Here is an 11,898-nt window from a genome sequence, read left to right on the forward strand (position 1 = left end):
CATAATATAGTACGTATATATTCTTTAGAACTGAATATGTTTCTTTTTCAGATGCTCTTTAAGTCAACACAATGCTTTCAAAGCAAAAAATACAAAAGAATTTGCTTTACTCGCCTGTCAAAAAAAAGGATTAAAAATTGTAGTAGAGTAAAATAAAGTAACTAAATATAGGTACTTGTTTTATTGTTCATGTTTTTCGTAAAATTTGAAAATATTGTGTTAATAAACAGCTAGGTTTTTTATGTCAACTGTCAACATGGATATATTGGATGAAAACATACATATTAAAAATCGATAGTGATGCAACATTATGGATATTCATTTATTTTTCTTTTTTTTTATAAAGTTCATTGTGTTGTTGCTTGGAAAAGGTAACATGCATTTCAATTTATTTTCCTCCAGATTCCGTTAATATAAGACCGGTGCCAACTTTTATAACGTAACGACTATTTGCTCTATGGTTGGAGCGCATTGAAGAAGCCCAAAATCTAGCAGTATTAATTATGATGGAATAGTAACCCCGCTTGCACTATCAGTGGAGGCTGGTAAGGCACAAGTAAAAGATGATAAGTGATGATGAACTCAGTTTGCCCATGATGATGAATTCACTAAGAATTAATAACGCACTTGTAACACGTTTATCGACGGTTAACCGCCAATACCTCTTAACAGACAAAATTTTATAGGTGTCGCAGAAAACATTCTGATTATTAATTTATTTCTTATACGATGAAATCAAAAAATAAATAAATTAGTTTCAATACCTATTTAGAATACATTAATGTAGAAATTATATTTCTATGAAAGATGGGAAAGGAGACAGCTACCTATCTTTACTAGAAAACAAGTCTACAACTATTTTGTAAACGTCAGTTAGGAGGTTGTTAATCATCGCTATATCCCATTATCAGTATATCAGATACAAAGTAATGCCTAAATTATCAGTTTACCATACAACACGACGGTGTATGCACACGCATACCGCTTTTCTTCAAAACATTATTATTGTGAATCAGTCAAAATGGGGTGTGGCGAATTCCTCGTCAAGTACATACTGTTCTTCTCCAATCTATTTTTCGCTGTAAGTATTTATATGTTATATTATTCATTACACTTGATAGAATTGAAAAAAAAAAAGAGTTTTTCTAATGAAAATAATATGATATCGTCAATATGGCGTAACCGCGCTTTCCCACTATCCGTGTCGGTGGCGGAAACGTGGCAAGAAATAAAAACAGATAGTCAAAGCCGCTAAAACAAAGTGATTACTCTAATTCTGATTGACAAGCATAACCTGAAATTTGTTTCGTGTCCGGCAAGACTGAAGTGAGTATGTACAATTATTGTATTGTATTATGTATCATATTCATAAAAGATATGGCGGAAGGACGATCGGATCGGATCTGATCGAACACAGCAAGCAATGACAAAACGACGGCGAATTCAATAAATTTACAGCGTCCGACGGTCTGGCGATCCTGTCGTCGTACTATGTATAATTCTTAAATTACTCACATCGAAACCATAGATAATATTATTAGTGTTGCAACGTAGAAATAATGTTTGAACTTTCAATAAAAATTGAACAATTTTCAAAATTTCTAATCGATTATTTAAATGTATTCAAAAGTTACAGTTGTCAAATTCCCAGCGTTTCTGTTTTTGCTAGTAATACGCTGTATTAGTATTTTATTACTAGCGCCATCTAGTAATATAATAATTTAGTCAATTGGCAATTTTTTATTTTAAATAACAATCCAACCAAAAAGTAGACCTTCTCTACGAAAATACCAGGTCAATGGAATTTACCCTAAGGATTGAACTACTATTGAGAAAACATTTAAAAAATGAAAGTACAAAACAAGTATCAAATATTAAAAGCAAATGTTTTTACATATAGTCACACAAGAAAAATATTATTAGGTGTTGTTATCCTAAAACATATAGATTACGAGATAAGAAATTTGTTGATTACAAACAAAACGCTATACTTAGCTACGTGTTATAATTTGTCAACTGACCTTAAAAAAGGAAGTTCTAATTCAATTTTAAATTTTTACATTTGTTACCTGATTGATCCAAAGATATACTCGTACTCACTCTTATAATAGTGGTAGTTTTTTGCCCGCTATACCATTGCTAGATGGCGTATCAACACAAAATACACCAGTTCTTAAGTAAGCCATTCAGGAACACAACAGTGAAAACCGCATCCAATTTGGTGCAGTAGTTTTCGCGTGATGCTGTAACAACTGCAACTGCATATAAACAAGGAGACGAACAAACAAAAATACTAAATGGGTATGGGTATGGGATGGATTCTTATTAAGACCCGTAATATAACTTTTTTTAAAATCACCCTATGTACAGACATCATCCGGTTACAATTCATTATATTAATAAGATAATTAATTGCCGTATGGTCCCGGCATGGAATAGTCCGCCCCTTCCTTTCCCAGAGAGATGGGCAGCGTTCTTCTTAAAACATCACCAAAAGCCTACCTACGATTGTCAACTCCTGCCAAGCGTGGTTACTACTTGCAAAACCGCCCTTATGGGGTGGCCTATGTTCAGCAGTGGACATTTAACAGCTGATATGATGATGATGATGATCGGAACAACCGCCTATCTCTTGTCAATATGAATCATTATACTGCAGTAGTGAATGCGGTACAGTCTCTTGCATGATTCGATATATCGATTAATCAAAAAAAAATATTCACAAACCTTGATGACTACAATACTCGTATAGTCATCAAGGTATATGACTCGGCCACGACTCATTTATAATAGTGATAAGAACTGATAAGATACTTGTGATAAGTGATAGCATGTACCTGTATGTATGTATACACAACAGCAGAATTATTTATACAGAACTACATACTAAATACTATTTTTTTTATTGTTTTGTTTAACTACCTCTCTAGAGGTGTGAGGGATTGTTAATAATGGGTTCTAACAACGCCATCATGGGGAGAAAGGGATTGTTAGTAATGGGGTCGAATGAACCCATTGCGAGCAATACACCCTATCAGGTCGACCTCCACACGGTTCCACCTGGAAACCATCGTCGTTAATTTTAGTGGAATTCGTTACGATGGGCTAATTAAACTGCTTTCATCGTTATCTATTATCTATCACTGGTGCCCCGCCAGTGTATCCCGTTAGCGCAGACGGGGTTACCATGCCATTATCACCTATTAAAGAAACTGTGGTTGCCAACCCGGCAGCCAAGCGTGGGAACTACTGCCAAAACGTCCCAATAGGAGGAGGCCTATGTTCAGCAGTGGACAGTTAACGGGTGACACGGTACGGTATGGTGGTCTAATAACCATAGTATCATATCAGCTTTTAACAACCCTTTTAAAGGGTTTTGCCTTTTAAAGGGTTGCCACGCTTGACAACTGCAATTACGCTTTGGAGATGTTTTAAGAGGGGCGCTGCTACCCATCGCTCGCCCTCCTTTAGTCACCTCGTAATACACCCACGGGAAAGGAAGGGGTGACCTATTTTATGCCGGGACCACACGGGACTACTCATAGTACCAACTTAGTTTAGTTTGGGACTAGATGGCGTCTGTGTATTATTTATTTATTTAGTATTACCAACATTAGTTGCAATCATATTTTGATTGCAATGCAGATGTATTACAAATATTACACTAATAATTTAATACTATATATATATATATATATATAGTATTACTATATAGTAATACTGTATTTTAATACTAATTGGTTGCCTTGTATTTGTGTAGTTCATGGAGATGGGGCACTGGTGACTTGTAACACAGGTTCCTCAAAACCTACCGCAAGCACTAGTCTCTCACAAAATTGGTCTTCACATCAAATTGTACCTCAAGTTGTCACTTTATACTACCATTTGTGAAGAGAAAATAAACCATTCATTCGTTCATTCATTCATTTATTACTAAACACTACATGCAAATAAGAAAAAAAAAGAAAACATAAATAAAATTTAACAACACTGAAAATAAGAAAATAAAGATAGTGTCCCACAAAAAAAAAACTGACTTCATGTGTGATAAAACCAGGTTTTTTTTTATCTAAAACTAAACTACTGACCGATTTTGATAAAATTTCTATGGAATCCATCTGCAAATAAAAAAAATTCAGATAAAAAAAAAAGGATTTTCTAAATCGGCATAGAACTAACAGAGTTATAAGGGCAATTAACATAATAAATAATACGACCGAATTGAAAATCTTCTTTTCAAAGTCGTTTGAAAATGAAACACTTGACAACCAGAGTCGTAAAGATAACATCTAGTTATGTCACTTAGTTTGGTAATTTGGATAACAAATATATGCCAAATGGTATTTACTTATATTTATTACTGTTTCTCGCGGCTTGCCCGCATGAATTAGTATTTTATTTATATTATTTTTTATTTTCTTCTAAAAACAAATAGGATTCTTAAATAAAAATAAAAAACCTTTAATACTCTTATGAATTTAAATGTATACGCACATACATTTCTAAATTGCAACCGGTTTTAAAAAGAAGGAGGTTGTGAATTCGGTTGTATTTTGTTATGTTTGTTACCTCACAACTGGGTCATTTATAAATCGATTTCGATAATTCATTTTTATCTAAAAGGATATACTTACTTGGTCCCATAGATAATTTGTCAAAATCAATTTCTTAAAAGTTCAGTAGTAAAAGTAATAGTTTTGAAAGGAAAAACACTGGTTTTACCACTATAGGTAATAAAACCAGTGTTTGGAAATAGGTCTATTTTAAAACAAACCTTATCAATTACTTGTATATATATATATATATATATATATATATATATATATATATATATATATATATATATATATATATATATATTGTTGTATATATTATTTGCATTAAGCAGTCATAAAAATAAACGCCACATCTGTTTAATTGCCTTAAGCGATGTAGACATGCAAATATTTACATTTTATAAAAAGCAATAAATAAAATTATAATTAAATGTTAAATCATAAAAAAGTTAAATTCGTATAATATATTTAAAGAAGTGTTTATGTATTATATGTGTATTTCCGATGTATTATATGTATGTATAATTATTTCCATATGTTACTATAATTATGTCACATATTTTTCACCGCATCTGCTCTTTATACGCTGTTTTTACCTAATGGTTAGCTGGTAGAGAATGCCATATGGCATTAAGCTCGCCACACAGAGTTTTATTAAAGAGAATAAATCAAGTATTAATAAATCTTGAATTATATTTGTTCGTTCCATTGTTTCTGCCTACCCTAATAGGAGACAGACGTGATAGATATGTATATATGTATGTATGTATGAATTGCAACTTTTACTAATTCCGTATTTGTTACCAGTTGGCAGGTCTAGCACTCCTGGGTTTGGGTATCGCTATCCAGCTGCAAATCAGGACTGTGGTGGAAAACATATCAGACTTCAATGTGGAGATTGCGCCTATAACTGCCATGGTGGTTGGCAGTATCGTTTTCCTGATAGCTTTCTATGGATGCTGCGGAGCCATCAGGGAAAGTAACTGTATGTTAGTTACTGTGAGTAATATCCAATTAATAATATGTTTAATGTCTGTAGATCCTCATTTTTTCTTTAAAAAGAAGGAGATTCTCAATTCGGTTGTGAGTTATTTTTTTTTTGTTTGTTACCATATAACTCTGTCGTTTATGACCCGATTTGAAAAATTATTCCTTTATCTAAATGTGTATATTTACAAATTGGCCCCATAGAAATTTTATCAAAAACAATTCAGTAATTTATTGTTATTATAAGACCACTCTGAAATCCTATTTATATTCCTATTTATATCTTTTCAAATAAAAAGACAATTTTCTAAATCGGATTATAAAGGACATATGTAGTTCTAAAGTAACAAACAAAAATATACAACCCAAATGAGAGAGACACCTACCTTTTGAAGTCTATTAAAAAGGAAAATTACGTGTATTAACGTGCTTTTAATTTACATGTTACAGTACGCAATCTTCATGATAGTCCTGATGATCATAAAAATCACCCTGGCCAGTCTGATATTCATACAATTGGACGATATTATATTAGAAATACCAAAACATCTGAACACTTTATTCAATAATGATGCGTTAGCCTTCGGAAACATCCAAGCAGCGGTATGTAGAATCAGTGAATATAAAATAAAGTACAGGTAATCTCAAACGATCCTTAATTATCCAGTATTTACCGTATGATTCCGGCGTATGAACGAATGAATGAATTTTATTGCAAAAAATGTGGTACAATAAGGTCATATGGTAATATTACAATGATTTCATACATTTTGTCATTACTGACGGCTGACGTGGAACAGTCATTACAAAAGATATAAAAAAAAATTCTTTAATGTGTAATAATGCTTATGTAAAATTTTAAACGTTAACTGTAATATAGAAAAGTCAACCATAATGTAAATCATGTATAAAAGTAAATAAATAAATGTAAATCACAGAAAAGTAAATCGTAGAATGGGCTACCGCTTCCTTTCCTGTGTAAGAGGCGACTAAGGGAACTTAATATTTTTTTATACGACTTAGAATGGCAAACTAGCTGACGGCCCACCTGATGGTAAGTGGTAACCGTCGCCTATAGACATGAGCAGTACCATGGACATAACAGAGTATACTGTTACGCCCATGATACCCCCCATGCGTTGCAGTTCCTGAGGACTCAGGTGTTATTCCTCTGTACCCAGTAAATTCACGCCATATCCCATCCTTCAAACCGAAACACAGCCATGCAAACACAACTGCTTCACGGTTGAAACACTAATGGGACAGAGGTACTCAAGCAATTGACTTTTGTACAAAGTCTCCCTCTGGTGAGCGCTATATATATATTCATTTTGATCAGGTGCTATATTACTATATTATATATTAAATAACCAATATCCAATACATTCGTTAGTTGACCAATATATATAGTAACTACAATAAATATATATTGCTATATATTTATCCACCTATACTTATGAGGGGGGAAAGGGATTGTTAGCAATGGAGTTTGACAGCCCCATTGTTAGCAATTTGCCCTATTAGGTCGACCTCCACGCGATTCCCCCTGGAAACCATCGTGAACAATTCTTGTTTAATTCGTCACGATGGGCTAACTGACCTGCTCCATCCTCACCTATGATCCTTCACTGGTGCCCCGCCGGTGTATACCGATAGCACGGGTGGGGTTACCATTCCATTATCACCGATTAAAAACCTATACTTATGATACGATATATATAGAGCTACATCTATTGATAGATAGATATAGATAGATACTCTTTATTGTTTCCTCCAAAAGATTACAATAGTAAACTTATTATAAATATAAACAATTGCAAGAAATAATCACAATGAGAAAACAATGGGCGACCTTGTCGCTAAGAGCGATCTCTTCCAGGCAACCTTTGGATAGAGAGGAGTAATTATAAACAGTTTGATCGGAGGCACGATGAAATTCTATTATTTCTTAATACAGAGATATGATATATGTAATAATGTAATATATATATCCCTACTCATTATATACACTTATATACTATTATATATATATATATATATACATACATTATATTATATAGTATATTATTATTTACCTTTGACACGATTATCAATCTTAAATCTTTTTCTGTGCGAAAAAACGTATTTTTTTTTAAAAAAGTCATTGCCTAATGATACCTAACTATTATAGAACTTTCTTACTTTGAGCTATAGTAATTGTGGGCTTCGTACTGCCACATCATCATCATTATATCAGCCGTTAACTGTCCACTGCTGAACATAAGCCTTTCGCATAGGGAGAATTTTGCCAGAAATTGCCACGCTTGGCAGGCGGGTTGGCAACCGCAGTTAGGCTTTTAGAGATGTTGTAAGAGAGACGCCGCTGCCCATCCCTTAATCGCCTCTTACGACACCCACGAGAAAGGAAACCTTTGGATAGAGAGGCGTAATTATAAGCAGTTTGATAGGAGACATGATGAAAATTCATATATCAAATAAGTCATCGAAAATAACGGAAATAAATAAGAGGAATAACACCCGAGTCCTCAAGAATGGCAACGCATGGGGGGTATCTTGGGCGAAACAGTATACTCTGTTATGTCCATGGTACTGTTCATGTTTATAGGCGACGGTTACCACTTTCCATCAGGTGGGCCGTCAGCTTGTTTGCCATTTAAGTTGTATAAAAAAAAAACACTCAGTCTCTGATTAATTTATGCACGGGTTTTTAGATGTTTAAGTTTTATACACTCAACTGATCTTATTTTTAACAAAATTCTAATTGAATTCCAGTTTAAATGCTGCGGTACAACTGGCCCCCTCTCATATCCAAATCCTATTAATCTACCAGACACATGCTGTGAGTTGACTCCGTGTAATGCGATTAACGCATACCCTGGCTGCAATGACAAAATCACCAGCCTGTTCCAGACATATGGCATTACGATAGGCATTGTGCCTTTAGTAATCGCTGCTTTTGAGGTATGATACCCTTTCAGTATTAACTACAGAGGACGTAAGAGAGGAATGGATTATTTGCAGCGAGAACTAACAATATACAGTCAGATCAGATTGCCAGATCGACCTCCACGTGAGCCCCCCTGATACCATTGTCGTTATTTCTTGGTAAAATCGTCATGATAGGCCAGCTGACGCACTGTCATCCCTCACTGATGTACATCAATAGCGCAGACAAGCTTATCATTCCATTATCATCCGTTTAAAAAACTACCAAGACATATTCAGGAATCTGCCATCTCATCCTGAAAGCGGTGGTATTTTTAATGGGGTGATAATGGAATGGTAACCCCGCCCGCGCTATCGGTACACACCGGCGGGGCACCAGTGAGAGATGATAGGTGAGAATGAAACAGATCTGTTAGCCCATCGTAACGAATTCAACAGGAATTGTTCACGATGGTTTCCAGGGGGAACCACGTGGAGGTCGACCTGATAGGGTGTATTGCTAGCAATGGGTTCATTAGACCCCCATTACTATCAATCCCTCTCCCCCCGAAAGCGGTGGGAATCCTACTTTTGCGTCCTACTGCAATCTTTCCACGGAATATTAGTAACTTAGACGGAAGTAAAATTGCAAATTACCATAGGAATTAAAATTCGATAATCCTATCAATACGATAGATGCGAAAGTTTGTAAATATGTACGGGTAGATATTTGTTACTCTGTCACGCAAAAACTATTGAACAGATTTGCATGATATTAGAATGCGTGAATTTACTGGGTACAGAGGTATAACACCTGAGTCCTCAGGAATGGCAACGCATGGGGGGTATCATGGGCGAAACAGTATACTCTGTTATGTCCATGGTACTGCTCATGTATATAGGCGACGGTTACCACTTTCCATCAGTTGGGCCGTCCGCTTATTCGCCATTCTAAGTTGTTTAAAAAAAAATTCTGTATTGATTCACAATAGTAAAGTCTCGCGGACAACTAGTTATAACGAAGTTGACAACTGCACACTATTCAGAACTAAATCAGTCAGGTTTTTTTTTTTTAATAAAACCATTTAGTTTATTTTAATATATATGATGCGATGTAAATCCCGCTGTTAAGTCCGCCAAATGTATGTACATAGAATTTTACCGTGCATTAAAATTTAAATAAATAAGTAAATACAAATAAATTTGTGACAATGCTTCCTATTAAAGGTAATAAGGGTAAATTTTGATGGCATTCCCGTATTCACATATTAGTGTCACTTCTACTCAATTTACATATTCTTATGGCTCTGGTACCTCGCTCTGTCTAATTGTTTTTTTTTTTTATTACAAGCTTTTATTTAAATTATAATGTAGTTGGGTTGTTTAGTTCAAATTTTGCCATCCGAATTAGAACCAGGGGGTCTACCATGAAAAAAAATCCGAATTTTCGGACTCAATTTCGTGTTTTCATTCGTAACGAAACCGACCCAGAAAATGGAACTTAACATTTCATTCATCATAAATCCTATCAAAACAGTTTAGAGAAACGATATTTTAACATTTTTAATATTTTTACATGGTATATATTATATAATTTTAACATAAAATTTGTATTTGGTTCGGTCCCGAAATCTCGGAAAATATTTCATAGTTGGCCCTTAGTTCCTCCTAACCGGGGATATTAGAAAAAATGAATATTCGAATAACTATATTGTATGCAACACAATATAGTTATATGCTTATTTCTAATCATATAATTCTTTTACTATTAATTTGTTACTTCTATTTTGTACTAATTCAAATTTTATTTTCCTTCCAGCTGGTAGCAGTTGTGTTCAGCCTTTGTCTCGCAAACCACGCCCGCAATAAAATCAGAAGAACCCATTATTGAGCTGTCCACGGTGTATCGGGTAGAACGCAGTTGATAATATCTGAGAGCGATAAGATAGAAAAACTGCATAATAATAAAAATACATATATATATACAGAGAATTACAGAAATATTGATCCCATCGATTTGAGAATGACTCGGAACAATTTTTTTTACCTAACTAGGGTTGCCAACTCTCGAAAAGACCAACCCGGTAGAATTTTATGTTTAAGAATTTTGTCGAGGGTTGGGAGGAGGTATTAAAAGAAAATCATTAATTTTTAAAAATATATTTATTTTGTTTTCGAGCAGCATCTAATATTTGTCGGTTATTCACCACAATAGAAATACACAGTTTCTTTCTTTGTACTATATTTGCTGCATCATGCTGAATACGTGCTCGAATGAAGCATTAGAGACAGGAGTTGAAATACAGACGTGAACATTTTTTTTCAATTCAGCACAAGGATTTCTGTCTTTCGATTTCATTACCAGAAAGAGAAGTCAACCCCCAGCGTAAATCCACTCGATTTTCTTCAACGAGACGTGGTTGCATCTGACGCAAAAGCCCAAATTCATCGTACAATTTGTCACTATCTATGTCATCAGTATTTAAAAAAAAAGCGGAAAAATTATTGCGCCCCAGGAAGTCGAAGAGGTTAACCATTATTACCGGAGTCACCCAAGCAATCCGGGAGGGTTTTTTTGATGGATGATAATGGAATGGTAACCCCGTCTGCGCTAACGGTATACGCTGGCGGGGCACCAATGAGGGATGACAGGTGAGAATGAAAGAAGCAGGTCACTTAGCCCATCGTGATGAATGCACCTGGAATTCAGAACGATAGTTTCCAGGGGGGACCACGTGGAGGTCAACTTGACAGGGTATATTGCTAGCAATCGGACTGGTAGTCCGCATTACTAACAATCCCCTCCCCACCCATCCTGGAGGGTTGGCAACCCTAGTGACAACCCACAAAAATAAAATGTAAAATTAAAAAAAAAAATATCACCCTATCCCTAAAGGTATTAATTAGTTTAAGATTTTTATTTATTATTGTTATTTAAAGTATGCGATTAATACACGTGTGGTATACGAAACTGTACAATAACTGGTTTGTTTTTCCATCACTGACTTATGATTGTGACGTTATTTTTCTAACTAATGCCTATCATAGTACCTATATATATTTTTTAGTTGAATTAAAACAATATTTCCCTATACGAGTAGTCTAATATAATTTTTTTTTGTTTCGATGAATGAGAATGAAATGGTAATCCCGCTTGCGCTAACGGTTTGCGCTGGCGGGGCAAAATGAAGAACCGCATCGAAATTAATATAGATATCCGACCGGTATGGGCGATATCGAAATGAGTGGTTACCTTTTCTCCACCATCAAGATTCTGAGTAATATATTAGATATATATATATATATATATATATATATATATATATATATATATATATATATATATATATATATTTATATTTATACAACTTAGAATGGCAAACAAGCTGACGGCCCACCTGATGGAAAGTGGTAACCGTCGCCTATAGAC

General features: G+C 34.5%; 1 protein-coding gene across 1 annotated transcript; it reads left to right on the plus strand.

Moving 5' to 3' along the window:
- The first annotated feature begins 931 nt into the window (after positions 1 to 931).
- LOC113514843 (CD63 antigen-like) lies at positions 932 to 11,562 on the plus strand. The gene is made up of 5 exons (XM_052893639.1): positions 932 to 1,081; positions 5,364 to 5,555; positions 5,994 to 6,146; positions 8,316 to 8,504; positions 10,288 to 11,562. The coding sequence occupies exons 1-5, from the start codon at positions 1,022 to 1,024 to the stop codon at positions 10,357 to 10,359; spliced, it is 666 nt and encodes a 221-aa protein (XP_052749599.1). The 5' UTR covers positions 932 to 1,021; the 3' UTR covers positions 10,360 to 11,562.
- The last annotated feature ends 336 nt before the right edge of the window (positions 11,563 to 11,898 follow it).

Source organism: Galleria mellonella, unplaced genomic scaffold (assembly GCF_026898425.1).
Source record: "Galleria mellonella isolate WM207_F2 unplaced genomic scaffold, CSIRO_AGI_GalMel_v1 utg182, whole genome shotgun sequence".
NCBI lineage: Eukaryota > Metazoa > Arthropoda > Insecta > Lepidoptera > Pyralidae > Galleria > Galleria mellonella.